Source organism: Podarcis tiliguerta, assembly GCF_965153285.1.
Source record: "Podarcis tiliguerta genome assembly, chromosome: 8".
NCBI lineage: Eukaryota > Metazoa > Chordata > Lepidosauria > Squamata > Lacertidae > Podarcis > Podarcis tiliguerta.
The window spans coordinates 21,427,995-21,454,134 of NC_139541.1; the positions used below are offsets into that span (position 1 = coordinate 21,427,995).

Genomic DNA, 26,140 nt, shown 5'->3' on the forward strand with positions numbered 1-26,140 from the left:
CTACTTTGTGCCTGATAGTTGCTCCCCCCCCCCCTTTTATTAATGTAGAGCATTGAATGCCAAAAGGGAAGGGAAAGCAAAAAAGCAAGAGTAAACAAACTGATCTCAGGAACTTTGCATCCAGGCTTCCCCTAAGAACGTAAGAAGACCGGTCCAATGGCCCATCTAGCATACCCTCCAACATTTCTCTGATGAAAATAGACATCCTCTCCAACATTTCTCCAATGGCACTAGAGACATCCTACTCTGTACACTCCAACATTTCTCCAATGAAAATAGGGAGAAAAGTGGGACATTCTAGGATCAAATCCAAAACCAGGACAGCTTCTGTAAATGCAGGGCTGTTCCCGGAAAATAGGGACACTTGGAGGATGTGATCTACTCTAGCATAAAGCACTCAGCAGAAGGACCTGATCCAGCAGCCCTTTCCCTGAACTGTGACAAGTAAACACCCGCCCCTGCCCCAGTCTGCCATCTCACTATGGTAAGGTAAACTCAACCCCACACTAGCAAAAACCGAAAAGAAATGTTAAAGCACTCTGTGAAAGCAGGAGTGATTTGCAGGGGAAGGCATTTATATATAGTGAAGAATGGGCTTTGTGCGGACAGGTGGAGACCTCCCCCCAACCCTGGCTGACAATCGGGTGGAATAATGACTCAAGACAATGTGTTGTGGGATTAAAATTTTGGCCACAACTTAATTAAAACTTCAGATGTAGGGAGACCTTGGCTTAGGCGTTGGGCGTTTATCCCTCCCAGTCCCTGGCCGGGGATCTGGGGAACATCAGGGTTATCCACAATGTATGGGGACTGGGCTGGCTCTGGAGAACTTCTGTTCAAGCGGAGAGCCCACCCCTCATTTCGCCACCATCGCAGGGGAGAGCAATGACAAACAACTGGCATATGGTCAATGCCTCCCCTCAAAACAACCCCTTTAACGGGGAACCCTGGGATCGCCGCCGCGGGGGCGGGGCGGAGGTCACCGCTTCACGCCCCCCCCCCCCCCCATTTAGGGAAGATAGACTAAAGGATTCCACCCATGGGCTGAAACCACAAAAGTTGTGACATTTTGCTACTGGGAAGGCAAAACCTGCCAATGCAGGGGAATTCCTTTCTGGTCCTTCAGCTGTGACCATAACGTAGCAGTGCCCATGTATCTGTGAAGAACAGGTTAACCTGCGAAAGAAGGCTTACCTGAGGGAGGGCAGGGTGGGAGAAGCTCTGAAGCCGACTGAGAACTCCCAGGTAAGTTCCGCCCACTATTGTGTGGGCAGGTCGATCCCTCCCCTGGCCAACTCTGCCCTGGCAACGCCTCCCCAGCTGGGATTGGGTAACTGGCAGAGGTAGGCGGCCGCATCCAGGTGTCAAGCCTGGGAAGGGGGGGGCGAATCCAGGCTGTACTGCCGGGAGCCACATGGGATTGTGGGGGCTGCACGTGACAACACAAAAGGAGCTCCCCATATGATGTGGGGAGTGGTCATTAACACAGCACTTGTTTTAAAGGCTAGAGAAAGCAGCATTTGGCCATCATGCCCCTTACTTACAATGAGTAGGCCTAATGTTGAGTACTGCACACTGCTTAGGTCAGGCATGGCGAACTTAAGAGTCAGAGAATTGTAGGGTTGGAAGGCACCCAGAGGATCAACTAGTCCTGCAATGTAGGAATAGACAACTGTCCCACAGGGGGATTGAACCGGCGACCCTGGGGTTATCAGCACTATGCTGTAGCTAACTGAGCTATCCAGTTGTGACTCTCTTCTCTTCTCATTTCATTTATTATATTTCTATGCTGCTTCTCTCTCACACAAATCGCCACACAAACAATAAACAATGATAACATAGCAAAACCTCAAGATTTCAGCATAAGTCACAAAGAACAATTAACAAATAATCAGTAAAACAAATTGCCAATAAAACGCTATTGACAAGATTAAAACATAAGCTAAACAGCGCAACCACAACAAAAAGTCATATTCTAAGACTCACAAAGCACTACAGCATTTGTAATCCACAAAAGAATATTAACAGCATTAGCAAACTAAAAACCAAAAACAATAAGCAACTTACTTTTAAAAGACAACTGAAGGGGGCCCTGTTTAGGGAAGTTTTTAATGTTTGATGCTGTATTGTTTTTAATATTTGGTTGGAAGCAGCCCAACCAAGCAGACGGGTGGGGTATAAATAATAACTATTATTATTATTATTATTATTATTATTATTATTATTATTAACTAAGCACTACTGAATGCATGCACTCTCTCTTCCAACCCCCATGACTCATAATCTTCCACTCAACTCATCCGAAGAAACATACACATAATGCCCATGACAGCAACTCCATTCTAAAGGCTTCAGAAACTTCTATGGCTGGAGGTTGGGGCAAGGCCGGTGGGAAAAAAACCCATTGCCTCGTGGTCAGCACAAAGTCCCATTCCCCTCTGCAGTCATTAATGTTATTGGACTCCAACTTCCATCATCCCTCCTGACTGCGATGGCTGGGGCTGATGGGAGTTGGAGTAAAACAGAGTTAAACTTGGTTGGATGATATTCTCAGTTTGCAAGGCGTATCTCAGTATCCAGTGAGAGGAAAAGACTGAGACATTGGCAAAACTATTTGTCACTTCACATTGTCCTTCTCATCATTTTGGGGGGAAATTTAAAAAGTAGCCTAATCTGTGAAGGATATGGCCTAGTATGTCTGTTCTCTATACTATACTATCTCTTCAGGGCATAAGAGGTGCTCATTCTGGGGTAGTTTGTCTACCATGGCCCCCACTCTGCACACAGCTCTCCTCTGTGGCTCCCAGAAGCAGTCCACATGCGACAGCGCCACACCCCAGGAAAGGCTTCGACTTGTCGACCAAACCAGGTGAGGGAAGCTGATGGATCTCAAACCCTCAGTGAGTTAGGGACTTCCACGGTGTTATGTACTGAGTTGAATAGGATCCAAAATGCAGCAGTCTGATTTGTCCTAGAACAATAGGATTCAGAAAGCAGCAGTCTGATTGGTCCTAGAACAATAGGATTCAGAATGCAGCAGTCTGATTGGTCCGCAGGAGCCACCCAATCCAGGTGGAAATGAATCCGCAACCTGATTGGCCTACAGGAGAATCCTGGAATTAGCCAATCACATGGGGCCCATTGTGTAAATAATGTATATAAAGCAGACATTTCGGGGGAACTGGCATTCCTCACTACTATGAGCTGAATAAAGAGCATGAAATCCACACTCAACTCCGAGTATATTTCACACTGCATAAGAAGACAGGCTCCAGCAGACTGAGCAGATGAGACCAATGATGGGTCCAACGGCCAAGAAGGCAGTTTCTGCATCTGCTGTAGCAATGAGGGGCAGGTGGGGCTCATGAACCTGGAAAGCCAGCTCATCTAGGAGAAGGAAAACTCTGATCCTAAACCTCCACCGCCCTGTGGGATATCTTCGGGAGAAGGAAAAGTTAAGGATCAAACCCTACACAAATCTGGAGTGGGGTCAATGGTTGAATAGCGCCTTGTACACCTCTTTCTGGCAACTCCTGCAGCCAAGCTGGTGCCAAAGGTATTGCTCTGCTTTCCTTTGGACCACATCAAGAGGGAGGGCTTGTCGTCTGGGCAGCCCAGGACCTCCACACATACTGCCCAGGTCTGCACCCCAAGTCTGCTAACACAGTGGTTTGATTTCACCTCCAGAGGCACACTCCATTGTCCCTCAGGACCGATGGAGGCCAACAACCAAAAACTCTCTCTCCACACACAAACCCTGTATCCAATTCAAAACCCTGCACCACCAAAATGTGACTGCTGGACTGAGGAATGTGTGCAAATTAATTACCCATGTGCTGGGCTTGCTTTCCCTCCCCTCCCCTAAATAATTTTGCTTTCAGCTCCCACCATTCAATCCATCAAATACACTGGAATATATATAATGCAGCAGCAACAGAGGCGAATGCAATTCTGGGCTGTCTCAACAGAAGTATAGAATTAATGTCATAGGCAATTATCAGTTACACTTAACTACCCTGGGACTCAGTTTCACTCAAAGTAGACTTGTTTAAATTAATGACCCCGAGCTAGTCATATCCATTAATTTCAATGATCTGAGTAGGACTAACATTGGGTGCAAACTTTGACTGTAAAAAATAATTTATTAAAAGGAAAGAAATACATGTATGACTGACAATCAAAATGATTAAAAAGGTAAGCTGAATAAAAGTATATATATAAAACTGGCAGGAAGTTGTTCTCTGCACTCATGAGGAAAAGAAGCTTGTAAAATGATGTTAAATTCTTCACTGCATACATGCCTTGTATTTTGCTTTTTAATCAGCCTGAGGACAATGGGAGTGTTAGGGTAAAGGTAAAGGGACCCATGACCATTAGGTCCAATCGTGGCCGACTCTGGGGTTGCGGCGCTCATCTCACTTTATTGGCCGAGGGAGCCGGCGTACAGCTTCCGGGTCATGTGGCCAGCATGACTAAACCGCTTCTGGCAAACCAGAGCAGCACACGGAAATGCCGTTTACCTTCCTGCCGGAGCAGTACCTATTTATCTACTTGTACTTCATGATTTCGAACTGCTAGGTTGGCAGGAGCAGGGACCGAGCAATGGGAGCTCACCCACAGCGCCACCCGCGTCCCTGTTAATGAATCTTCTCTCAACTAACTCGTCCACTCAATTCTCTTTGACCGTCCCAAAATACAGGTTGCATGTAAGAAGAGGAATACCCTTCCCTGCCCCCCACAAGCTAATAACCCCATTTGAACCTTATAGCTTTTCCAACTGTACATGTCGACTGCAAAGCACTCTGTTTGCATTTGCCATACGGCGTACATTCCAGCTCGGGACAAGTAATAAGAAGCAGAAGTCATTCTCTGGCAAGGCACGCAGCAGGCCATATGCACATGTGAAGCAAGATGGGGGGTTGGCAGCCCCGTCGATACAGGATGGGGAATTATACATGGCACATGTCAAGGAGGAAGAATCAAACCAATAACACAGAATTGCATTTTAATACATACCACCCACCCCAGTTGCTACAAGCCAGGGCTAAAGTTACACTGATGGGGGGGAGGTGTGGGGAGGAAGACCGGGAGCCCCAGCTTGATTTCATCGTGGCACCAACTTAGTCAAGAAACAGCTTCTGACTATGCAAGTCTCTTTTTCAAGGTGGACCTTGGCAGCACGCAAAAAAGCTCACCGCCCCCATCCCCGCCTATCAAACATAAAATAAAGGCAAAAGAATTGATTCCAGTCCTGCTAAGTTTCCTCTAGAGACAAATGCACAGAATGTTTGTGAGTCCAGGCACTCTTTCAAAGCAGCAACTTGGATTGTAAAAAAATAAATAAACCCAGAGCTGTGAACCACACAGATTCCAAAAAACCCAAACTATGGGACCCATCCAAACGAGCTCCTCATCAGAGCAGACCCACTGAAATTAACGGAACTAAGACTGCATTTAAAGGCGGTTTGTTCTGTTTTGATGACTTTCCCCTCACTGTCGAGTTCCACGTTATATCCGAGTTTTCGGACAACGTTAAAAGGCACCTCCTGGAACTATAGTGGGAAACGGTGGAAGTTCAGCACTCAGTTTTGTGTTACATGAATCCAGAAATAATCTGTTTGCAAATAATACAGGAATGGGTGCTGAGCTTTTTATTTTATTTCATTAAAAAATCATATACCGCTTGATTGTATTAAAAAAAAAAAAAAAACCCTCACAGTGGTTTACAGAAGGAATAAAACAATAACGTTTTGGGGGAAAACAGTTAAAACAACCATTTAAAACATTACAAAACAAAAACAAAAAGCCAGCAATAAGCCAAAAAGCCACATCAGCATTCTAGGTATCTGGGAAAGCTTATCTAAACATAAATGTTTGGGGGAGGTACCAAAAAGAGTACAGTGGTACCTCGGGTTACATACACTTCAGGTTACATACGCTTCAGGTTGCAGACTCCGCTAACCCAGAAATAGTACCTTGGGTTAAGAACTTTGCTTCAGGATGAGAACAGAAATTGTGCTCCAGCAGCACTGCAGCAGCAGGAGGCCCCATTAGCTAAAGTGGTGCTTCAGGTTAAGAACAGTTTCAGGTTAAGAACGGACCTCCAGAACAAATTAAGTTCTTAACCTGAGGTACCACTGTACAGTGAAGCGCCTGCCTGGTATCAATTGCAAATGAAGAACAGGCATTACTTGCCACCTGTAACGGTGCCAGTTCTGCTGATTTAAGCAGTCATATGGGCAAACATGGGCAAGGCACCGTGTGCCCCTGAGCCACGAAGGCTGGTGTAGTTGGGGAGGAGCATAATACTCAGGCCTCTGTCAGGAACCCAGTGGCAAAGAGGCTTTGGATTGGGGAGATACAAATCTGCCTCTGCCCCTACTGAAACTCTGCTGGTGGTCGACTGATGCCGATGGAGGTTTCCACAGCTGTAACTGTAGGCTTCGATCCTGCCAGCAAGAGCTCCTCTCTAATGGTGGAAAAATGTCTCCACCCAGCCCTAAAACCCCTGCAGGCAGCAGATCTGGGGGCTAGGATTTAGCTGGATGTCTGTTGTGTACAAGGCCTGAAATAAGAAAGACAAAACCTCTCTGTCCCTTTCTCCTCCTCCAATTACACACTGGTTTTGTTCAGTTTCCTCCAGTGAAGTGTTGTCAGGGTTTTATTTTATTTTCTTTGTGGAGTTAATTAGGTGGCTTTGCTAAGAGGATGAGCCCAAGATGACCTCTGGGTTCTTTTTTGTACCCATCAGCAGCCAGGAACACTCACCCCTTCAGAATAAACACACAGTGACCGTGCAGATTCAGGGTGGGTGGGTGGAAAATCTAACCAGCTTCTCTCAAGTTCTGTGGTCGTGCCTTTGTGCCCATTGGGACAACAGCAAACCTCAATTCCTAAAGCACAATTCTGGAGACACTGTGTTTTAGTCAGCTTTTGCTGATGAGCCTGAAAGCTTTTGTGGTTTTTTTTTATGGTAGCCCAGACACATTTGGATTGGTGGCTCGTTGCCAACTTTAAACTGGAATCTTTTGTACAGTCTTTTTTCTATTATTAAGAATAAAACAAAAGCACCCCCCTTTCTCTCAGAAATATTCCTGGCACTGCATTTGTTTACTTATTTTGCTCATTAGCTCTGCCAACTGCTTCCTAAAAATGAATTTGCACAACTGACGGTGTCTCAGGACCGAAGGGGAAACTGCTGCGTACACAACCTAGGAACTCTAAATTTTCCACTTCCAAAGAATGGGTGGCCTGGGAAATGGGAGGGTGGGAGAAAAGAAGAACCCCATACCTTTGAGTTGTGATCATCACACTGAATTGGAAGTACTCCTGAATCAATGATGGCCAATTGATCGAGCAACTAATAGTTACTTCTGGTAACTGAGATCCATAAGGGGTGGAATTCCCAGGCTGCATCTTCCAACAGCATTGGACTGGAAGTACAGACGACTCCTCGCTTATGTGGGGTTTATGTTCTGGGTCCCCAGACACCTAAATGAAATTGCATTAAGTGGAAAGTACCCTTTAAACACCTTCTAAATGCCCTCACTGCCGCCTTCTCTTCAATCCATACCAAAAAATACTGTACCCCAAAATACCCACAACCAGAATTGAAGCCCTGGAGCCATATTTGTGTGTATTTCCCTCAATATACTCATTTTTGCAAGCTAATACAATATATATTGGTAGGTCACTTACACATCTGTAGGAACACTTTCCTCTAATACATGCATTATTTTGGTACGTGTTGCTTGATTGAAGAACCACATTGCAAAATTCGAACATGCGCAAAATTTCAAAAGAGAGTCTTTGGTTCACATATTGGTTCGAAGAGGGCAAATAAGGTATTTCCATGTTAAAAATGTGAACCCAAGTGGTTGTTTCTCCCCCATCCTTTCCCACTGCTGCCCTCCCTCTAGGCAAGCTCCAGACTCAGAAGACCTGTCAAGAATGTTGCTTTTTTAAAAAATAATAATAATTAAAGCCACGTGATTTCAAAGATCAAGTCAGAGCAAATTCACCGTTTCCCTCAGAGTAAATATTTACACAGGCAGAGAGCTGGCTGAATGAGCCCCTTTCATGCCTATGCAGAAGCACAAGAGAAAGCAGGCCGAGGTTCCTAGGCCCTGGGCGATTTGTATGGTGAGCCCTCCCTTCCCCAAAATTGAGCATTGCTGCTCCGATTAAGTCAAAGCTCCTAGCTTCTAGAGCTCAGTGACAGAGCATCTCCCTTGCATGCAGAAGGTCACAGATTCAATCCTGGGCAACTCCAGTTAGAGCTGGAAGAACTTCCTGCCTGAAACTCTGGAAAAGCTTTGCCATTCGGTGTAGACAAGATTTGGCGAGATGGGACTGACTCAGTTTAAGGCAGCACTCTTGTGTCCCTATTTAAGCAGCTCTCAACTCTGAACCATGAGGACTGAAATCTTACTTTAAGGGAAGATTCTGCAAATCCGGGACTGACCCTGGAAAACAGGCACACTTGAAGACTCTGATCTAGTCCAACCCCCTGCAATGCAGGAATCTCAAGCCCATCATACAGGACAGATGGCCATCCAACCTCTGCTTCAAAACCTCCAAAGGATGGAGAGTCCACCACCGCTCGCTGGAGTCCATTCCACTGCCAAACAGGCCACTGTGAGAAACATGAAGGTGGACTACATGGGCCCCTTGGTTCAATCCAACAGGACTCCTGTTGCCTTTTAGCTGTCTCAGGGGCCGTATATGTGTACACACATGTGCCAGAAGTAGGTTTCAATGTGGCCTAAGGGACTGCTAATACTTTGGAAAAATATGAAAGCTAGCCACAGTGTCTTTGGATCAGAGAGAGCAAGCTCTTTCCCCATCTGAACTTAATTCATCTCCTCTTAAAACGCGTCTGCTTCAAGCGGGTGTATAATGTCCCCATAGAACTACAGTGCGCACATTGCATCTGGCCCTGCCCCTAAGAGGTGTGAATGGACACAAGTCACTTTCCAGACACGGAAAAGTTACAGAAACATATTTTTGGTTTACTGCCAAGTTGCTACAAGGTTTAGAAGCCCCTCTGCTCTCTATTTTCCTAGAAACCCCACACTGCACATACCGGCTCGCCACAATGTTTTCATTCGAATGGGATGCTGTGGGGTTTTGCACCGTTCCGTCCGTCTCAAAGAGAGAAGGCAAGCATAATCCCGGAGGAAGGAATTGGCACAGCTGGAACTATCGCAGGCTCCACTAGAGCAAAGACCCTCATGTCTAGTGGCAGGGAGAGAGGGGAGGACAACAGCATCCTCTGGGATGGGAAGGCCAGCCCAAGAGATTTTGCTGACCGAATGAGGAAATCCAAAGATGGTACCCACCTCCATGTGTTCACGATCCACTGAGAATTTCTCCCTCACAGAGGTCCTTGCAATGACTCAACAGAGCAGGAAGATCCTGCAATCTTTGTAAACTGGGAGTCTTTGGATTTGTTTGAGGCTTCCTCCAGTATGACTATGAACACTGGTGCTGAGAATCATGGGCAGAGAGAGTCCTCTTGTGCTCTGGTCCTGCCTGTGTGCTTCCTACAGACATTTGGTTGGCTACTGTGAGAACAGGATGCTGGACTAGATGGGCCATTGGCCTGATCCAGGAAGGATCTACTTATGTTCTTATATATGGTGAACCACAGAACAGCAGGCTGATGGGGTTTTTTATCTAGACCAAGAAACTTTTCTGCTACAAAAGCTACATTTTCTATCCCATGTCACTGGTACCATCCAAATTAGGACTCATCCACTTTCCCCTTGTCAGTGAATGGTTTGAGATCACATCATACATTTAAAGCACTATAATTGCACTTTAAGCAGTCGTGCCCCCCGTCGCCAAGAATTCTGGGAGCTGCAGATTTTGTTAAGGGTGCCAAGAGTTGTTAACAAAGCTCTATTCCCCTCTCAGAGCTACAGTTCTCTGAGTGGCTTAACAGCCAGCCCCCTTTCCCAAGGAATTCAGGGAACTCTGGGCCTAATGTGCATATTTGAAAACTGAAGAAACTGTTGTAGGCACCACAGAGACCACAACCTCTGCCATTGCTCACAACAGAATGCATCAAAACATAATTTCAGCAGAAATTTCATTGGTGACCTGTGCTTTAACTGATAAGTGTCCCTCAGCCATTTCCTGGCTACCCTCTGCTCCACAAATATCTTCAAAACCTGGAGAATCGAATGGCCTTTGTAGTAGAAGGAATCTCTTGGAATCGGAAACGAAAGCAGAGTACAGCTCATCGCTGTGGCTTGAAAACGTCTCACCGGGGCGGAAAGCATCGCTCCATTTGCTTCAAAACAAACCATTAAGAACAAAGTGAGGGTGCAGTGAAATGAATCATCCCAGAGGGATGTCTGAAAAAGCCTCGAGATTCCCCGTGCTTTGCCGGCCTCCCACGCGAAGTGAGCTCAAGCTGAGCCCTCGGACCACGGCTTTCCTTTCTCAAATTTCAGAGGGATGAAAGCTGATCTTGGTCAGGAGGAACCAGCCCAAAGCCAGGTGCTTGGACAAAGTCAGGGTCAACTGGGACATCCCAATACATCACACATGCACGTTACAACCATGGAGAAGAAAAAGCAGTGTAGCTTCTTGTTTTTACAAATTCATTGCTGCTTCCCTCCTCTGTCTAGTAGTGAGGTAAGGAAACAGGGAGAGGTTTTCCTGTCAAGAAGATAGACACCCCTGTGGACACCATGCACGGGTGTGAAAACTCTGTGGTAAATTTACAGCTCCAGGTGTTTTGTGTGTTTGTTTTTGTGTTTGTGTGTTTGTGGACTCTCCTTCCTTGGAGGCTTCTAAGCAGAGGTTGGATGACCCTCAAAGTCCCTTCCAACGCTACAATTCTGTAATTCTATTATTCTCTCTCTCTCTCTCTCTCTCTCTCTCACACACACACACACACACACACGGGGGGGGGGTGAGGGGGGAGATTGAATAGACTGTTTCAGAGCTTTTCTATTCCAAAGGTCTGATAAGCTGATTGGTACCGGTTGACAGAGACTTTTAGTTCCAGAACTATGCAGTTTTCTCATGCAAAGCACCACTCACTGCCCTCTAATAGCAAACCCAAGTGATAAGTGCCAATGATACTTAACACAAACAGGGCCACCAAAAAACTGGGGGGGGGGGGAGGAGGTGGTCAGTGTGTGTGGCAGCAAGCCAAAATTTGCAGAACTATAAAATGCATATACAGTGGAACCTCTGGTTACAAACTTAATTCGTTCCGGAGGTCCGTTCTTAAACTGAAACTCTTCTTAACCTGAGGTACCATTTTAGCTAATGGGGCCTCCCACCACTCCCGTGCCACCGCCGCACAATTTCTGTTCTCATCCTGAGGTAAAGTTCTTAACCCACTGTGCCCCACTGTCATATTCAAAGCAAAACTTTACAGCCTTCAACAACAACAGAGCAAGAAATGATCATTTGGAGACTTCCTTGAAGTTTTTCCCTTGGCACACCTCGCAGACTTTCCATCCAAGATTATGTTTCTCTCCACAAGACCTCTAACTGGTGTTTACTTAAGAGAAGCAGGCCAAGACATGGAGCAATCAGACACACCTATTTCCCCACTAATTCTTAATTTGATGTAAGCAGGAGAGAAAACAATTAAATCACCGACTCTAAACCATGGTTTGCCTCGGTGTTCATCTCTTTTGCTGTTAATTTCAATTAATTTCAATTTATTTTTATGGATATTGTGAATATTTTTTTCTTGTTAACTGCTAAGAGGCTTTGCTACAATCAAATGATATATAACTTTTGTTTTAAAAAAGGAAGAAGGAAACACTATTTGGATTCTAAGCTATGGTTAGCACAAACCATGTTGTCTCCTTCTTATTGGCAGTCCTTGGTCCTAGTGCAAGCCAAATCTATACCCATAAGCAGAATACTTGCTCTGCCTCTAACAAATGCCTATCATATCTATATTTTCCAACAATAGCCTGCAAAGAATAAGGATCTCAATGGCTATATTCTCCCTCCACTGTCAGAGGCAGCGTACTTCTGAATACCAGTTTCTGTGGGGAGAGGGACTTCTCAGGTTAGAGAAAAGGCAAGAGATGATATGAAGGTGAGAGATGACCGGTAGAAATTTATAGAATTATGCATGGCATGGAGGAAGTGGTTAGATGTAAGTTTTTCTCCCACTCATGGAAATCCGATGAAGTTCCAGAACGGATAACCGTACATAATTAAAGTAAAAAAGGTAAAAGGAAAAGGACCCCTGGACGCTTAAGTCCAGTCAAAGGAGACTGTGGGGTATGGTGCTCATCTTGCTTTCAGGCTGAGGGAGTCAGAGTTTGTCCACAGACAGATTTCCAGACCATGTGGTCAGCATGACTAAACCACTTCTGGCACAACAGAACACCGTGATGGAAGCCAGAGCACATGGAAACGCCATTTGCCTTCCCACCACGACGGTGCCTATTTATCTACTTGCACTGGTGTGCTTTTGAACTGCTAGGTTGGCAGGAGCCGGGACAGAGCAACAGGAGCTCACCCCTTCGCGGGGATTCGAACCGCCGACCTTCTGATCAGCAAGCCCAAGAGGCTCAGTGGTTTAGACCCAGCACCACCCACTTCCCATTTAAAAGTATGAAACTTGCTCCCACAGGAGGCAGAGATGGGCAGCAACCTAGATGGCTTTAAAAGAGGATTGGACAATTCCATGGAGGAGAGGGCTATCCCAAACTACCAGCTATGATGCCTCCATGGGCAGAGCCAGTAATGCTTCTGAATACCAGTTTCTGGAAACCACAGGAGGGGAGAGAGCTCTCGTTCTCGGATCCCGCTTGCGGGCTTCCCACAGGCATCTGGGTGGCAACTGTGAAGACAGGAGGCTATTGTTCTGATACAACAGGGTATTCGCATGGTCTTATGAGAGCGCTGTTGTGCTCAGATCTTGCTCATGTGCTTCCCGCTGGGGTGATTGTAAGAACAGGAAGGTGGAGCATGGCCTTCCATTGGCCTGATACAGCAGATTCTGCTTATGATGTTACAGGCAATTGAGCTGTGAAACTGCAGTCACATGTCCAGTTACAGTTTAATAACAGCCCTGTTTATGAACTATTCGGTTTAGGAAAGCCACTTCCGCCCTGCAGAGGAGGTGGGGTTGCAGGCTTCATGGTCCCAGCCCCTGCGTGATTGGGGGAAACCCTGGCTGTGTCACCCCCTGGTCAGCCAATCAGCTAGTTCTGAGGGCGTGGCCTGCCCTATTTAACGCAGGCACAGCCGGGAGTCTCCCTCTTTTGCCGCCTACCAGCTGTTCCTGTTGTTTGCTCCGCAAAACTGGAAGTAGTGTCTCGGTTTGCGAACTTTACCTCGGTCTAAGAACGGAAGCCGAATGGTGGAAGGGCACTGGCGATGAGAGGCCTCATTAGGGAAAGTGTGCCTCAGTTCAAGAATGGTTTCTGTTTAATAACAGACTTCTGGAATAGATTAAGTTCGTAAACTGAGGTACCACTGTATTTGGAAGCAGGGCCATTAAACATGGTGGGACTTACTCATGAGTAAAAACCCCTAGGCTGGCTGCACCATTCTTAACAACGAAGCAAACCAGGTGAAGCAAAGGCAGTCAATGTGATTACGTAGCATTGTTCTGCAGAGATGATTCAACACAAGAGAGCCAGATCCCTTTGGCTGACATTGTCTTCCCAGCGTGTGCTGGGCTGGACACTGGAAGTAATCAGAGGGGCTGAGATGCCGCTGAAATCCACGTCTTACCAAGACAGGTCCTGCCGTCTGTGTGCAGACGAAAGCCTGGCTTGCATTCGCAGTAATAGGACCCCAGAGTGTTCACACATCTGTGCTGGCAGCCCCCATTGTGAACTTGGCACTCGTCAACATCTGGAAAGGAAGCAAAAATGGAAACAGTCAGAGCAGCGGGCACGGTGCAAGCTAAACTCAGCATTTGTGCCAGCCAGAAGCAGGACTCCAGAGGAGCAGCCAGCCAGGCCAATGGGCCAGGCTTAGGAAGATGTTGTGGCTATTCTGGGGTGGGATTCAATCACGTATCGACAATTCAGGTTGCACAGTTAAAGTTTACTTGGTGGTCTTGCACAATGAGCCCAGTTCCTGCAAAACTGCAGTCAGGAAAGTGATGGGGAAATGCATTGGAGTCTTGTGACACTTGCTTGACACAACACTGTCTAACCTCCCCATAAACAAACCAGAACAAATGCTTAATAAACAAGGTGTCTGGAAGCACCCCATGCAGCTATGTGCTCCATCATGAAGCTACAGATGCGCCTAATGACCATAGGAAGGTGCTTTATGCCAAGTCGGACCATTGGTCCATATGGCTCCATACTGGCTACACTGACTGGCAGCAGCTCTGACCCAATTTGTATCTCATCAGCTTATGTGTGGATTGTAACCAAGGTCCCCAGCCCTGAAGCAGCTTTTCAGCTAGCTTCCACAGGAAGGACAAAAGCCCTGTACAGGCACACACTGTCACACATTCAGACAATGCATGAAGAGAGGCACAGGGCCTATGCTTGATGGTCTCGCCTCAGTGTCCCCCTCCCTGCTAGCACCAACCCCAGCCTTCAGACCTTTCCTAAGGACCAGGTAGTTCTTGGAAAGTTGTCCCAAAGGAAATGGAGCTCTTCAGCTCAGAACAAAAGTTCTTAAGGTATAAAACAGAAGAAGGAGGGGAGAGAGTTAGAAGACTGCTGGACTGGCTAAGTGAGAGATGGATAGGCTGGAAATTATTCTCTGGCTCGGATTTTAATCTAAGCCAGGAAAGAATTCAGGGCCCCTAAATGCTCACATTTCTTTTATAGCCCCTCAAAACTCCTATCCAAACCCTGGACAAGCAGGTTTTGCTAGCGACTCTACCCAGGGTTAACCATTCAGTTTCTTCTAACCAGCAGTCTAAACACTGTAATGCAATATGCATGCAAAATTTGGAAACTGCAGATCCGAAAGTTCCCTCCACATGTGCACACGCACGCACACACACACACACAAACTTTGGGGTTGATTTTGTTTCAGCTCTGTGGTGTGGAAAGGGGAGACCATGAGTCTCGAGCACATTCAAGCCCATGATGCTTATCTTCTGTTCTGGTTTTGGAGCATGGCTTTCCCCCTTTTTTCCTTTTGCAGTGGGGCGGGGAGAAGAGGCTTCCTCACAAATGTCCTCCTTCCATTTGGCCTTCTGCCCAGAAAGAAACGCACCAAGGCAAACACAGAAGATGCAGACAAAAGGCCTTTCCTGCCAGCAGAGAAATGGTGATGGACAATGTCTTTATATTTATTTTATTGCCCCTGTAGGGGTCAGTGGAGCCACCACTGAGAGAAGCTATCTCACCTCCCCCAAATGGTTCTTGCGGTTAATGAGAAGGGGCGCTTCTAGGACGCGGTCCAAATCCGGTTGCCCTCAATTGACAAGGACCCGGCCTTGCGGTCCAAAACGCTCTCAACTGGGCACAGAGAAACTTCAAAAGCACAGCCAAGAAAGGTTGGCACTCGCTCTTTTCCCAGCGTCCTGCTGGGAAATGATCAGATCCTCCTGCTTCAACTTCTGCACTGAAAAGGTTCAGAATCATCTGTCATGTTTCAAGGGAAACCGGGGGAATGCATGAAGACATTTCACAAGCTTTCGTTTGGTTGAGTGTTCAAAGGCAGAAAGAGAAGGAACGCAAAGCTAAATTGTGTTGCAAACAGATTCTGGCGGGAGGGCAGGAACCAAGAGTCAGAATCAAGGTGTGCTTATCCTCAGTTCAACTTTGCATTCTTCTTTTCAACAGGGCTACGGAGGCCATTTGTTTTCAAAATGTTCCCCTTTATTAGAAACCTTTATTAGAATTTCCTTTATTAGAAACAAAATAAATTCAACGCAGCTTATGGACAATGCTGAAGAAAAAGCAATCCTAGCATGGTCTTACAAAATGGCAAACTACCGTATTTTTCGTCCCATAGGACGCTCCGTCCCATAGGACGCACCTAGTTTTTTGGGGGGGAAATAAAGGGGGGGAAATTCCTTTATTTCCCCCCGAAAACCAGGTCGGGGAAACCAGACCAGGTCGAGGAACAGCGGGATGGCGGTGCTGCGCCTCCCTGCTGTCCCCCGAGCTTGTGGGGCTGCTTCAGCACGTCCTGCCTGCCGGGCGGCAGGCTGCTATCCGCAGCGTGGGGAGCCCTGCGGGGAGCTCCTGCAGGGCTCCCCACGCTGTGGATGTCTCCCCAGCATGAGGGGCACTCTGTTTCAGGGCACCCCTCGCGCCGGGCGGCAGGCTGCTATCCGCAGCCTAGACAGCCCTGTGGGAACTCCCGCAGGGCTGCCTAGGCTGTGGATGTCTTCCTGAAGCCTGGAGAGCGAGAGGGGTTGGTGCGCACCGACCCCTCTCGCTCTCCAAGCTTCAGCAAAAGCCTGCATTCGCCCCATAGGACGCACCCAGATTTCCCCTTCATTTTTGGAGGGGAAAAAGTGTGTCCTATAGGGCGAGAAATACGGTACATCCTTGTGCACCTATGTATCAGGTGTGAGGAACTTCCAATGTGATCTTGCATAGCTCACTGTCCAAACCTCAGAACTCTCCCCAGACCAAACCTCCTCTCTCCAGCCCTGCTTTGCATCCTCCTTGGGTGTTTTTGCCTGGCTGGAATGTGTCCTTGAACCCCGATAGTGTGCCTTGCTTGTCTGGATGCAGGCAAGCAAGGAGGATGCAAGGGTATTTACATGAACTAGCCTAACGTAGAGACATCACCTTGCCAACAAAGGTCCGTGTAGTTAAAGCTATGGTTTTCCCAGTAGTGATGTATGGAAGTGAGAGCTGGACCACAAAGAAGGCTGATCACCGAAGAATTGATGCTTTTGAATTATGGTGCTGGAGGAGACTCTTGAGAGTCCCATGGACTGCAAGAAGATCAAACCTATCCATTCTGAAGGAAATCAGCCCTGAGTGCTCACTGGAAGGACAGATCATGAAGCTGAGGCTCCAATACTTTGTCCACCTCATGAGAAGAGAAGACTCCCTGGAAAAGACCCTGCTGTTGGGAAAGATGGAGGGCACAAGGAGAAGGGGACGACAGAGGACGAGATGGTTGGACCGTGTTCTCAAAGCTACCAGCATGAGTTTGACCAAACTGCGGGAGGCAGTGGAAGACAGGAGTGCCTGGCGTGCTCTGGTCCATGGGGGCACAAAGAGTCGGACACGACTAAACGACTAAACAACAACAGCCTAATGTAGAAAGATAAAATTTGCATTCAATGCTTTGCCCACTTTCCCCCAATGCTAGTATATGGCCCCGAGATGGTTATATGTGAGGGAAGGCGGCCCTCAGGCTGAAAAATGGTTTCCCCACCCCTAGCTTGGAATACCTCGACATCTCTAGGTAGCAATGGGAGAGGCCTCCATCCAAAACCCTGGAGAGCTGCTGCCAGTCAGTGTGGACGATACTGAGCTAGCTGAACCAGCCAGCTGGCTCAATACAAGGTAGCTTCCAATGCTTCTGCTCTTGGCTACTTTCAAGAGCAGACTACCCTCACTCTCTATCTTCTTGTCAGATCGGAGGACACAGGGAAGGGGGAGAGAATAGACCTCCTACCTCTCTTCTCCAGTTTATTCTCCTGTAAAGGGCAGCCTTCAGGTCTCTCCTTGGCCGCTTCCCTCCCTTCAGGTTGCTCAGGCTCCTAAACCACCAAAAGGCAGTAAAAGGCTTGCAGCCTCTTATCAGCCCCAACCCTACCCACCTGCAGCCCATACTGGCTTAATGCTGTAGGGGTCAATTGTCAGCAAGCAGGTGGCCAAGCAGCTACTAATGTAGGAAGCTGTCTTTACAGAATCAGACCATTAAGTCCATGTGGCTCAAGAGTTTGTTTGTCAACACTGGGTCCCCATCCTCCCCCACCAGCATAGCCAGGGGTCAGGGGATGATGGGACTAGTTGTCCAAATGGCATCAGGGGACCCAACTTTGAAAAACACTAGTCTATAATGAGCCGTGTTTCTCCAAGGTCTTATGAAGGGATTTCACTGAGCTGAAAGTGGAGTTGTCAGGGATCGAACAGGGAACTTCCTACATGCAAAGCTGATACTTTACCACTAAGCTGCAACCCTTCCCAGCAATGTCTAATTGACCAGTTGACCAGAGGGAACATCACCCCTTTTTCAGATCCCGAAGGAGAGGCTCCCAGCAGAGAAAAGATGCTTTTGGGACCCCCGGGGTGACTGCAGAGCGGGCTCCTGGTTTCACCCTCCCACCTCTTAATTTTCATAACCGAATCTTCATTAGCATAATTGGCCAGTCTTGCATATGTTGGGATTTTTCTCGGCAGCGTATTCCGACAACGGTGAGTGCGAGAGCGATGTTTAAAATGCGCAGCGCATGGATAGCACACAGGGATAATTAGTGAGGGCAGATGAGGCAGAAGTAAAACGGTTACAATAGAATAGAATGCCATTACCCTTGTGGCTGAAAGGCATTTGGTGTGAACGATGTTTCTAAGATTAGCCCATCGAAAGGGCTTGGATGATTACTGGGCCAACAAGAGGGATTATTATTATTATTAGTAGTAGTAGTAGTATGGATCCGCCCCTCCAACCAAACAGATAACAGCTACCGGTTTGGATTAAGGTAGGAATGGGCACCCCCTTACGTACTGAAGGGGGGCGCCACGCATCAGCCATGACCCTGCTAGGGGAGGGCAGGCAAAGGAGCCCCACACTCATAAAGTTCCTCCACACGAGAGAGGTTTGTAATCAGCTGATGTATTCACCAAGCACATGGCTGGTGAGGGGCATTGGTGATGGGTGTGGCAGCAGGATGTAGCTGATGGGTACCACTGTCCCTCAATATATGCAGGACCTCTATGCCAAGGAAGGGGTGCATGGTCAGTGGGTGTGGCTGGGCTAGCCCACACTGCTTCCGTGCTCTTTTAATGCCTGGACTCCCCTCCTGTCACATGATAAGCACATGCTCTGGTTCGTGTATACATCTGATCCCCTGTGGCTAATAACTCTTTGATGTGAACGTCTTAGATCCAGGGTTGGGGGCACAATGCACACGTGGCCCTCCAGACGTCTCCATCTGGCCCTCTGGACTATCTCCATGGGCCACTCCCCCTACTGACTCTGCTCTGCACCCATGTGTTTTTGTCTGGCAGGAACGTATCCTTAAACTCGGGTGATGCACCTTGGTTCCCTGAATAGAGAACAGAGAGGGGCATGTGTGCCGGAGTCTGTGTAGAAACTAACCTGCTGTACAAATATATAATTTGCATCTCCAGATAGGGCTGGAATGACCCCCATCTGAAACCACGGAAAGCTGCTGCCAGTCGTCGTAGACAATGTTAAGTTAGATGGATACTATCTCAGGATCAGGCAGCTTCTAATGTTTCCATGTCTTAAGGGAAGGGCCATAGCTCAGTGGTGGAGCAGCTGTTTGGCATGTAGAAGGTCCTAGTTTTGAGCCTCAGCATCTCCAGGTAGGACCGGGAATGGCCTGAAACCCTGGAGTGCTGCTGCCAGTCAGTGTAGACAATGCCCAGCTAGATGGACTAATAGTCTGACTCGGTATGAAGCAGATGCGCCTGATCCTGTTTCTTCTCTTGTGTTACTAACTTGACAAATGACTGGATAGTACATAATCTGGTATATTCGTAGACTAATACCCAGTTGTCCTTTAAACCTACTATGGTCTACTCTGACTGGCAGCAGCTCTCTCTGTGTTCGCTGACTGAGAAGGGTCTTTCCCATACCTGCTACCTAACCCTTTCAACTAGGGTCCAAACAGAAGTAGGTGTTCCACAAATGAGCTGTGCTCCCTCCCCATACAGGAAACGGAATACACAACCACATGTCAACCTTTATAAGTGTTATGTATTCAGTGGTCTGTGTTTGCCTGAGGTTGAGTCGGGACTAACGATTCTGAGCTCCTGTGTTCTGATTCGATACATGATGTCCAATCACAGAACATTTCAGGATTTAGGCCTCTGCCATTGGCCCTTGAACTCTGAGTCGTGATTCGCAGCTAGGAAGTTTAGACAGCCAATCACATTGGGAGTGGGAGTGGCCCAGGCTTTCAGAAATGTATATAAGCAGTTGCTTTGCCCCTGTTTCCCAGTTATGTTGTTCAATAAAGCTACTTGCTGTTATCGCTGTGTCTTGCCTTGTGGGAACCTACCAACACTTCAATAAGCATCTGCTACCACCTATGGACACAGCTGCACCCTACCTGAAGCTGATGATTCAGTTCTCCAGTGCAGTAAAGGTTCGGGATTAGGTGCAGAAAAGAGGTGAGGACAAGGGAAGAGGCAGAAATTCAATTCAATTTGCATTTAAAGGCAAACCTATCTGCTTTGCACTTTCTGAAATACGCCATGAACCAAAACACAACCACACTTTGAAATTTGTACTTCTCTGGATCTTGCAGACAGGCAATCATATGTACAAAAAGGCATATAATGGGGTGAAGTGTGTAAAAAAAGAAATGTGTATATTTGTGAAAATAGCATTCCAAAATGCATTGTGCAGGAGGGGGGAATCACTTTGCAAACATGCACAAATTCAGCAAAATGCCATACCAAAAATGTATATATTACGAGAAATCTGCACTAAAACGCCGCTGGGTTTCCACAGGGACATTTCTTTTAACAAGGAGTTTGCAGAATGATGGGGAAATGTAGACAGATGAGCTGCAGGGTGGAAAAATTGAGAGACTGAAAAAATGAGACCGAAACCACAATTGACAGACTGGCCCATCCCTGGCCAGGACGGGCGTCCTCAGCTCACCTGCTCCGATTACAAACTTGAAGCAACAGAAACCTTTGCTTGAAGTTATGAATGAAGGAAATGGGAAGGAGCTGGGGCAGGAATGACGTGCCAGTTGATAATTAAAGTGATTCCCCCGCCCCTCAAAGGCATGGGCACAAAAACACCCTTAAACCAGATTAATCATGTTGATCAACTTCTTTGACTAGGCTCTGCGCAAATTCTTTGGCTCCAAAAGAACCCAAGGAAACGTGGCAAAAGTGCCAGGCAGAGGCAGACATCAGCACAGACTGCCATGGCCCAGGGGCACCACTGCAGCCAAGGGGTGCGCAGACCTCTCTGGCACTGGAGCTGTGAGCCACTCCTCAAATGAGAACTGATATAGCTCGCAGGACTTACGCAGAGCTGCAAAACCTAAACCTTGCTGGGAGATTTCAGTTTGTGCAATTAAAGTGGATTCAAGGACAATGTTGGGACGTGGGTGGCACTGTGGGTTACACCACAGAGCCTAGGGCTTGCTGATCAGGTGGTCGTCGGTTCGAATCCCCGCGAAGGGGTGAGCTCCCGTTGCTCTGTCGCAGCTCCTGCCCACCTAGCAGTTTGAAAGCACGTCAGAGTGCAAGTAGATAAATAGGTACCGCTGCGACGGGAAGGTAAACGGTGTTTCCGTGTGCTGCTCTGGTTTGCCAGAAAGTGGCTTAGTCATGCTGGCCACATGACCCAGAAGCTGTACGCCGGATCCCTCGGCCAATAAAGCGAGATGAGCGCCGCAACCCCGGAGTCGGTCACAACTGGACCTAATGGTCAGGGGTCCCTTTAGCTTTAAAGACAATGTTGCCTAAGAGCCACAGATCTATGAAAATAAAAGAAACAGGCTTGAAGAATGATGGGGAGATGCATTCTGTTTATTATTTATTTGTTGCACCCTGGAGCTCATGGTGGTTTACATGCTTCTCTTCCTCCTTATTTAATCCCCACAGCAACCCCGTGAGGTAGGTCAGGCTCAGTGTGAGTGACTGGCCACCAAGGTCACCTAGTGAGCTTCGTGGTCAAGAAGAGGTGACAACTTCTTCAGAGGATATGGAGGGGAGCATGATGTCGCATATGTGATGTCACAGGGAGCCAGGGGGTGGAGCCAAACGCCCTCTGAAAATTGAGGGAGCCCGGTCCCTTTAAAAAAGACATGAGGGGAACTGCCTTGGCCCATAGGAATTGGTGCCTAGGAGGCCAAGGAGGGATTTGAACCCTGGTCTCTCCCAGGTCCTAGTCCGAAACACTTCAAATGCAGTTTTCAAATGCATTGAAAACTGTGGGATGAACCAATGCAAGCACATCCATACGGATATAGAATGAATGCTCATTGTTATATAATGTTCCTACTCCTATACAGTGGTACCTCTGGTTGCGAACTGGATCCGTTCCAGAGGCCCGTTCACAACATGAAAAGCCCACAACCTGAAGCGCCGTATCTGCACAGGTGCATGGTGCAATGTGGTGCTTGTGTGCATGCACGAAGGGCGAAACCCGGAGGTAACCCTTTCCAGTACTTCCAGGTCACCACGGGACGCAACCTGAAAAAACGTAACATGAAGCAAACGTAACATGAGGTATGACTGTACTGCGGAATTCCCTCCCAAGGGAGGCCAGGCTGGCTCCCTCCTTATTCTCTTTCTGCCTGCCTGCCTTGTTACCTTCCTGTTCAGACAGGCCTTTGGAAACTAAGGTGCAGGCTATGCTGATCATTGAACGGCTGTCGGGACAAACACCATTTTAATTGCTGCTTTTAGATACATTGTGCGGTGTTTTAATCAATGCTTTTAACTTGTTGGTTTTAGCCTTCTGTATTTTATAATTGATTTTATTTTTTAATGTCACAAGCTGGCTTGTATTCCAGCTTGGGAGAAAGGTGAGACGGAAGTACGTTACTTAAATAAACAGTAAGTAAATAAATTACAACAAATGCTCAATAGAGACCAGAAATGATCTAAATGCTGCATAATCCTTGTGCAAGCAAATCAGGAGGAATGCTCAGTAAATAGGTCAACTGGAGGAGCCCTAAGTCACCTTTGAAACATAGAAGTGCACGCACATGCATGCATGCACTATAAAGGCCGAAACTTTTTAGCTTGTTCTTGCAGGAAATGTGCTCCAAGCTATTAACAGGGTGGCGGAGACGGGGGAACTTTACTTTTACATTGCAAATTCTCTGGTTCTTTTCTTTCCATGTGAACAGGGGCCATTTATGCCTCAGAAGATGATTTGTTGTTGCCTTTTATTCCGCTCTCCCACTCTGCAAAGGAAGCTTGCTGGTTGGCACACTTGGCACAGTGCCCCCCTCCGCGATAGCTGCCAGTGCTCCTTTAGCACTTTTCAGAACAGAAAACAAAAATGGGATGTTCCAGAGCTGCAGCCATGAACAATTTCGCCTGGCTTTCTCAGTTACAGCTGCTCAGAAGCTGCCACTACACAGTCAGGCACGAAAGCACACTCCAATGAGGCTGTGTGATGACATCCTTACATTTTTATTATATAGAGAGAAATATTGCAGATCAATGAAGATATGGGACGGATGAGACTATACATGTGGAAGTGACACAGATACAGTGCAGGCAACACTGCACTAGATGGACCAATAGTCTGACTCAGAACAAGGCAGATTCAAATGCTTCTATATCTTAAGGGCTGTAGGTCCATGATAGAGCATCTGCTTTACACACAGAAAGTTCGAGGTTCAATCCCCAAAATCTGCGGTTTAAAAAAAGGTGGCAGGAAATATATCTGAGACTCCAGAGAGCCTCTGCCTGTCAGCACAGATAATAGTTGGCTTTCTGAACCAATGGGTTGGCTGAATAAGCTTATTCACACATTACACCGAACACAGGCACAAGCTGTCTCCACACACGCCCAAGTCTTTGTGTGGAAGAGCATATGGTGGTTGAGCTGTACTACTAAACTATAGCGTAGACAGTACCCTCCTTAGATGTTGGGTGTGAATGCCCATATGAGTGTACAGCTTAACTAATTAATTTACAAAGCCCTGAACAACTTAGGTCCTAGGCACCTTGGGATCACCTGAACCCTCATATTTCAACTCAGTCACGGAGATTATCTGCCAGCGCGTTGCTGGTCATTGCCAGAGTTGGTGAGGCTTATTTGACAACAAAAGGGAACCCAGCCTTTAGTGTTATTGGCCTGGTCCTGTGAAACACTCTGCCAATAGAGATTCAGCAGGAGCCTTCTGAATCAGCTTTCCAACACCTGATGAAAACTTTTTGTGTGCTGTCAGGCTTACACAGGCAATTAAGAATAGTTTCCTGATTTCTGATTTTGACTTTTTATATCTGGTTTATATTGTATGGTTTTAAGGTAGCATAGCTTTGAACTGTTTCAATACTTTCCTTATGAATTAAGGATCTATAAATAGTTTTATTAACTAACGACTGTGTATACACACTGTATACTCCCTGAACGTAACAGGTGAACCCTCCCAGGATAATGTGACTTTATACCCCAGCTTGGTAGGATTGGAAGGGACCCCAAGGGTCATCAACTCCCTGAAAATGCAAGAATCACGGCTAACATATCCCTGACAGATGGCCATCCAATCTCTGTTTTAAAATCTTCCATGAAGGAGAGTCCACCACCTTCTGTGGGAGCCCATTCCACTCTCAAACAGCTCTTCCCATCCAAAAGTCACAACTCATCATATATATATGTGCTAATAGCAAACTATCAATCAAGTTGATTAGTGAAATGCAGTTAAGGATTAAAGGGCCCATCCCCTCCAGTCAAGGAAGGCCAATCATACCTGCTGTCATTTGAAAAAAATATATAAGAATCAACCAGGATCCTATGATACCTGTCCCAAGGCAGGGGAGAAAAAAAGATTCATGCATATAAAAAGCTATGCTGTTGTACAGGCAGCCAACAGCGCCCCCGGAGTTGTGAACAAAACAAGCTGTACCTTACCTGGCCTCCGCTCAGAGTGGCCCACGCTGCCGTATCCTGCCTGCCCCAAATAGCACGGGTAACAGTTTCTCCAGAGGTAACGGTAGTGCAGGGCGGTAGCTTGGGGGATGCTGTGCAAAACAGCTGCACAGCAGAATAGCAATATCCAAAACTCTGCCTGCTGCTTGTGTCCCATAGCACAAAACCTAATCCGATTTTAATTAATTAATTTTTTTAAAAAAGTGCAGGGGGGCGGAGAGGTTTAAGAAAAGCCAGACCCCAGCGCAGCAGAAGGAAAGCGGTTAAGCTGCAAGGTTTCCATGTGCAAGCATGGGAAATGCTTTTAAAAGAGAGAGTTGCAAAGCAAATCCCTCTCCTCTCTGCTCAAACGTTGCTATTGTTTGCAGCTTGGAGACAAATTCCTTCGGTGAGGATGCCCTGATGTACACACCATGTCCCTGTGAAACAGCCACCCGCTTGCTTACAAGCACACATGTCGTTGGGGAGGAGGCTTTTCAGAGCAACCCTCCCACACGAACTTCTCTATAAAAAAAAAGGGAATGTTCTCAACTTTCGATCCGCCCCCTGCAGGTAAAAAAGACCAAACCCACAGTGGCTTTTCTGCCCCCTTCTTGTCTCTCACAGCACAAATTATCTTTCTCTCCCCTGTTCTATCTGGGCTACTCTAAGAAAAGAAAAGAAAAATGTGTGACACTCTTCATCACACACACACACACAAAATTATGCCTGAGAAGCAAAGGAATTCTGGCTGATGGGCTCTGGGGCATTATTGAGTTCCTGGCTTGGGGCCAATCTGGATTCTAAAATTGGCCATGTAAACAAGAAAAGAAACCAGGAGAGTCAGGGGGGAAAGGGGAGGGCGGTCTTTAAATCAACACCACATTTTGGAAAGTCCTGCTTAGAATCAGTGAAATATTCCAAAGCGCTCTCTCTCTCTCTCTCTCTTTCTCCACACACACACACACACACACACACACACACACTCCGGGAAGGAGTTTTGCTTTTTGAGACAATGAAATATTCCCCAACTGAATATTTCAAAGCCAAATGGGAGAAAGTCACACCAAATAGAAAGGGTTGTATTAGTCCTATGCAAGGTAGACCCATTGAAAATAATGGACACAACAAACAGGCTCACCACTGTGACTAAGGTTGGCTACAACCAATTCTTATCAGGTTAGCCCTACTCAGGGTTGAAATCAATGTATCTAGCCATGTCCAATATTTTCCATTGATGCCTTCTGGGGGGGACTAACATTAGATGCAACCTATTATTATTGTTCTCTTTTTTCTAGACAAATTGGTCTGCATATTTTAATCACGCTTTATATAAAATAAGACGTACACCATTTGGAGGTTTGTTTGGTGTGTGTTTTTTTAGGTTTGTACATTTTCTAAATAAATAAATGCCCACCCAAAACAGCTTGCAATCAGTAATGCCACAAGGATTAAA

The 26,140-nt window shown here is 46.9% G+C and overlaps 1 protein-coding gene across 5 annotated transcripts in view; it reads right to left on the minus strand.

Annotated features, from left to right (window-relative positions):
* MEGF6 (multiple EGF like domains 6) overlaps nt 1-26,140 on the minus strand; it is a 204,916-nt gene that overhangs the window by 64,946 nt on the left and 113,830 nt on the right. For 4 of the 5 annotated variants that reach the window (XM_083452048.1, XM_083452047.1, XM_083452049.1 and 1 more), the window contains one exon: nt 13,729-13,851. In XM_083452048.1, coding sequence (XP_083308174.1) covers nt 13,729-13,851 — 123 coding nt within the window. Of the gene's footprint in view, nt 1-13,728; nt 13,852-24,687; nt 25,177-26,140 lie in introns of those variants that run through there. The other variant, XM_083452051.1, reaches the window with a different exon arrangement.